We start from the raw sequence: 6,000 nt of genomic DNA on the forward strand, positions 1-6,000 counted from the left end.
ATTAGGGTTAATATGAAATATAAAAATAGGTTAAAGTTTCATTTTGTTTGCTGTTGTATCCTTTTTTATTAGGCGCCAGTAATTTAATTGCATAGTTTGATTACTGTTCCCTTTCTAGAATCTTGGATTATATTGAGTTTCCGTTGAGCATTTAAATACAGTATTACAATTTTATGCCTAATGAAATAGAATCATAGGACTGGTAGGGACCTTAGGAAGTTATCTAGTCCAGTCCTCTGCACTCAAGGCAGGACTAAGTATTATCTAGACCATCCCTGACAGGTGTTTGTCCAACCTGCTCTTAAAAATCCCCAATGATGGAGATTCCACCACCTCCCTAGGCAATTTGTTCCAGTGCTTAACCACCCTGACAATTAGGAAGTTTTTCCTAATGTCCAACCTAAACCTCCCTTGCTGCAATTTAAGCCCATTGCTTCTTGTCCTATCCTCAGAGGTTAAGAACAACAATTTTTCTCCCTCCTCCTTGTTAACAACCTTTTATCTATTTGAAAACTGTTATCATGTCCCCTCTTAGTCTTCTCTTCTCCAGACTAAACAAACCCAATTTTTTCAATCTTCCCTCATAGGTCATGTTTTCTAGACCTTTAATCATTTTTGTTGCTCTTCTCTGGACTTTCTCCAATTTGTCCACATCTTTCCTGAAATGTGGCACCCAGAACTGGACACAATACTCCACTTGAGGCCTAATGAGCGCAGAGCAGAGCGGAAGAATTACTTCTCGTGTCTTGCTTAGAATACTCCTGCTAATACATCCCAGAATTATGTTTGTTTTTTTTGCAACAGTGTTACACTGTTGACTCATATAGAATCGTAGAATATTAGGTTGGAAGAGACCTCAGGAGGTCATCTAGTCTAACCCCCTGCTCAAAGCAAGACCAACACCAACTAAATCATCCCAGCCAAGGCTTTGTCAAGCTGCGCCTTAAAAAAAAAAAAAAGATGGAGATTCCACCACCTCCCTAGGTAACTCATTCCAGTGCTTCACCACTCTCCTAGTGAAATAGTGTTTCCTAATATCCAACCTAGACCTCCCGCACTGCAACTTGAGACCATTGCTTCTTGTTCTGTCATCTGCCACCACTGAGAACAGCTTAGCTCCACCCTCTTTGGAACCCCCCCTTCAGGTAGTTGAAGGCTGCTATCAAATCCCCCCTCACTCTTCTCTTCTGCAGACTAAATAACCCCAGTTCCCTCAGCCTCTCCTCATAAGTCATGTACCCCAGCCCCCTAATCATTTTCGTTGCCCTCCGCTGGACTCTCTCCAATTTGTCCATATCCCTTCTGTAGTGGGGGGTCCAAAACAGAAGTGAAACATAGTGATTCACTATGACCCCCGGATCCCTTTCCGCAGTACTCCTTCCTATGCAGTCATTTCCCATTTTGTATGTGTGCAACTGATTGTTCCTTCCTATACACAATAAGTATTTCATTAGTATCAAAGAATCCACTAGGTGCTGTGTGTTCGTAATCAACAGGAAACTAAAAGCCACAAAGCATAACCGATAGAAAGTCCACCTCAGCTTGCTTGCTGATATGACGCAAGAGAGGCAAGAGCTCGCCCTCAGTACCTGAGCTCTAAGGTTTATATAATACTTACACATTCTTCACTTACTGCAGAGTTGTTCCATAGTAAAATTTAGTATGTGCATAAGTGTTAGCAAATAGGCCCTGATCCTGCAGGGTCAGGTAATAACCTATTTTTATATCAGCGTGATGCTGTTACTTTTAAAAGGCAGATAAGCATGTCACTCTTTTATTACCTTGTCTTTTTAGTAACAAAACCCACTGAAATTAGCTGCTGATCTTTTCAAATGAAATGTTCAATGTTAATAGGAATACATTGGGGGGGATTTCTAAATGGCAGAAAGATCAAACACCCAGTTCCCACTCACCGTCGGTGAGCATTGGGTGCTGAATTGCTCTTTGTGTCTTTGGCAGTCTTCCCCTTTTCACTTTTTAATTCACCTGTCATCCTTGTCTCTCATAGTTACATTTTACACAAACACACTCACTCTCTCTCTCTCTCTGCCTTGGCACCTCCTGCAAGGAGAGTAAATAGTGTAATACTTCATACAGAGAAGCTTTGTGCTAGACTTGATTTTTAACCACTAGACTTCATTAAGTAAATGTGTTTTGTTATGGCGACTAGGGTTATGATTGTTCATAATATTGATTTCAGTTTTGACAACAATGTGCTGGGCACTAGTCAACCATAGATAAAGTCATAGTTCATGCCCTGAAGCTTTAATGTACAGTCTAACAAGACAAAGGGTGAGGGAACAGGGAGGGAACAAACCAACAATGTTCTTTCTTTTTCTTTTTTGCTACAGACTGTTCCGAAACCAATAGCTCTGGAACCCTGTTTTGGAAACCGAGCAGCAGTCCTCTCAGTATTTGTGAGGTTGCCTCGAGGAATGGGAGGTATCCCGCCACCAGGGCAGTCAGGTGAATGATATCATTATGCTTTGACATGTTTCTAATCTGTCTAGGTATTTATACTGTGCCCATCACCGTGGTCTCTGGGTCTTACAGATGAATTCAGGAATACATAAAATTCCTCAGTCAGTGGGAATTTATTTTACAGAGTAGGTAATCTAATTTACTACAGTTTAGATTCTTCCGTTTGACTCCAGTTGGGTTGAACCTTACTCCTCCAGTCAGCTTTTTGAAATGGGTGGGCTCACTAACAGAGTAAGGACCTGCTCAGTTTGAGTTAGGGTGGCATAATTAAGCCCTAAACAAACGGCATGCAGGGTTCGCCAGGCCACTTCTGCTAACGGTGAAAATGCTAGACTTACTGTAACTGAGGTTTGATGCTTTTCTTGTCACTGAGCTTGTGCAAGGTAATCACTGGTGAAAATTTAGAGCCATATGCTGTGGTGTCTGTCTTTGTTTTCCCCTCAGGGTGTTTTAGAAGAAATAGGGATACGTTTCATCTGAACACCAGTCACTGGGAAAAATACAGGGGCCACAAGTGGATGGAAGTTTTCAATAGTTACTTTTAAAAGGGCCTTATTTGCCTCCCCAACTCCCCTCACAGAGAGAGGTCCACCTGTCTGACCTTCAAAGGCCATGCCCTGCTTCTTTCTCTCTTCTGTTGGGAGCATGGGGCAGTAGGATGCTGTTCTTCCTACTCCTGTCCTAAAACTTTATATGAGGGAAATCAGGTTAGATGTGATTGTTCTCTCGCTCACACACAGTCCCCCAAAACTACAAGCTTTTCCCAGCCCCTCAGCTAATGGTTCCTTTGTGAGGAATTGAGCTATAGATAGCCTCTGGAACAGCTTCTGTTGCCTGCAGCTGGAGGATGGTCAGGACAAGATCTTTGTCTTTAGCGATCAGCAGAGTCAGTAAGTGTGGTGAGGGGAGGATGGGACTAGAAGAGGGTGTAAATTGCTTCTGAGTTCTCTTTTTGCAAAATGGGGGGGGGGGGGGGTAATTAGGGATTTGGCTTAAATAGAGGCCAGATCCAGACCTTCAAGGATGTCCAGGTAAATGCTTTGGTTTTCTCTCATCTGTGGTTATTTTGGGAGGGTGACTATTCTTCAGACCAGGAAGGTGTGGTTGCAGAGTGCTTGTGAAGCATAATGGACCTGCCATCCCCAAGTTCTTTAAGGAAACTGCTGTTCTTCTGTGGCATGATTACTTGCTTCAAATAAAAGCGGTTTAAAGTAATATCCCAATTTTTATGTTCAGAAGATTATCTTTGGCGGGTGACAGGAAGCAGTTGCTTTGATGGAAACGTACCTTATTGAATAGCTTGCTTCTGAGTACCCCGTCAAGTTTAATCTGCAAATCAAAATGCTTCTTTAAAAGTAAATCAATCACCTTTTGGATAAGATTTTATGCAACTGCAGTCCACAGACTTTCACTTCGGTAACCACCTTGATTTACTACTTCAGGTCTTGCAGTGGCCAGCGCTTTGGTGGACGTTTCACAACAAATGCCAATTGCCTACAAAGAGAAATCAGGAGCAGTACGAAATCGGAAACAACAGCCCCCAGCACAGCCAGGAACCTGTATTTGATGCATGGACATCATAAACTGTCTCTCTAGGGTTTTAAACACCAGTAACACATAGGAGGAGGAAGAGAAGAAAGATTTTACAGTTGTGACTCAAAAGAGACTAAAAATATATGGAAAACGCAACTTCCTTGAGCCCAGTCTTTTTTCTCATATACTTGATAGTTGGCTTTGTTTGACAATTGCTCCACTTAAGTTTTACTGACATATGCCACTGGATGGTTCAACTTTTTTTCCCCCCCGGTTAAAAAAAAAAAAAAAAATTATTTCACGTCCAGTAACCTCTAATCACCACCACTGAAGGTCAATGTAAATAAAACAGTAGTACAAACATAAATGACACTCAGGTTTATGCATGGAAAGTGCATTATAGTACATGTATTTATCAAACTGTGCCAAAAGGGGGGAAAAAAAAAAAGATGCAGCATTTCCAGGTAAGTCTCAGCCCTCAACTCCTGAAAACAATATTAAACTTCGTCGTTGCTTTCTTTTCAGATGTAATAATTTCCTGTTTATTCCCACATTATTTAATTAGTGCTCTTTTGTCATTTACGGTCCAGCTTAATATATAGCATCAAGGTAGGAAAGAATGAAGCAAAGATTGAATATTATACATTGCTTACGCTGAATTCAATATTTGCAAAGTTGAATGTAGTTTTCTAAAGCATTAGTGTTTCTATTGTCTTAATCCAGTTGAAATATATGCACACAAGTGCCTAGACTTCAGCAGATCTAGGAAGTGAGGGAATTAGTACACGCAGGTTTTTACATAATTGTGTTCCTATGTTCCTGTAAAAATTAATTAGTCACCTAAGGCAATCTGTGCCATTTGTAATGCATCATTTGTAGTCAGGGAAGATGAGGGCATTTTCCCACCCAAGGAACTACTTAACCTGGTGGCAGCATCTTGGGGGGGAAACTGGAATTGAGTTCCTCTATTTTATGTGAACGCTGCTGTTTTTCCCAGCTGGCATAAATGGAAGTTGTGTGTACCTGTGGCCTGCTACCTAATTATCCCTTGGTGTTACCTTTTGAGTCCTTTTCTGCCCATTTGACCTTCCCTGTTTGTCGGTCTGAGGATTTTAATTTAAAAAAACATAGTAGCTCTGTTTGGCCTCGTGTTTGAATGTTCAATCTTGAATTACCCCCAGTGACTGTACAGTGTGAGGTAGCTGCCTTGGACATCTGAGGGAGACTTACTGCTGATAGGATACACTCGGTAGTTGTAGAAGAGGGCTTCGTGTAGCAAGGGATTTATTATACTTACTAACTCTTTTTGCAATTGAGCCTCAAAATGATGCTGACAAGGTTTATTAGACTCAAAATTTGGCCTACCTTGTAATCGTTAGAATCTGACATAAGAGGAGTTGCAGATTCTCGGTATCGCCAGTGCTTTTAAACCCAAAGTGTAACTGTTAACTAACAGACTTTGTTACCACACCACAGCCAAGAGTAGTTGCGATGTTGATGCTGACACACGTTATTGTGTTAAGGTACCAAACAAGGTATAGTTGTTAAATAACTATAGTAAGTTCAGTTCCATTCAGAACACTGGGGTTGAGTCTGTTTTTGGCTGGGGTATTACTTACTAACTGAAAAATAAATTGATTGGAGGAAAAAATGTAAACTGAAAAGTAACTATTGAATATTGTTTGATGTTAATGCCCTCGTCCCAAGATAAAACTGAAGTAACTGCATCTTTTTTTTTTTTCTTTTGTGTTTTTGGCAATATACAACATATCCGTCAGTTTTTTGAAAAACCTGGAATTCTTTCTTTGAGATGTAACATTTGAATAGGAAAATAAATCACTGAGCATCTCAGAGCAACAGTTGTGGTGGTAAAGATTGTAAGTTGGTGGGCCACAAACCTACAAACAAGAACTCGAATGAATCTTCTCCTAACAAATACAACAACACTCCAGAAAAATTCTTGTTAAAAACACATATTTTTTTTAA

General features: G+C 40.6%; 1 protein-coding gene across 1 annotated transcript in view; it reads left to right on the plus strand.

Annotated features, from left to right (window-relative positions):
- The window catches only part of ATRN (attractin), a 243,572-nt gene extending 239,287 nt beyond the window's left edge, over nt 1–4,285 (plus strand). Inside the window, exons 28-29 of the mRNA XM_065404708.1 lie at nt 2,352–2,466; nt 3,924–4,285. Of these exons, the coding sequence (XP_065260780.1) occupies nt 2,352–2,466; nt 3,924–4,048 (240 nt within the window). The 3' untranslated portion in view covers nt 4,049–4,285. The remainder of the gene's footprint in view (nt 1–2,351; nt 2,467–3,923) is intronic.
- Nucleotides 4,286–6,000: the final 1,715 nt, after the last annotated feature.

The sequence above is a fragment of the Emys orbicularis genome, chromosome 5 (assembly GCF_028017835.1).
Source record: "Emys orbicularis isolate rEmyOrb1 chromosome 5, rEmyOrb1.hap1, whole genome shotgun sequence".
In the NCBI taxonomy this organism is placed as follows: domain Eukaryota; kingdom Metazoa; phylum Chordata; order Testudines; family Emydidae; genus Emys; species Emys orbicularis.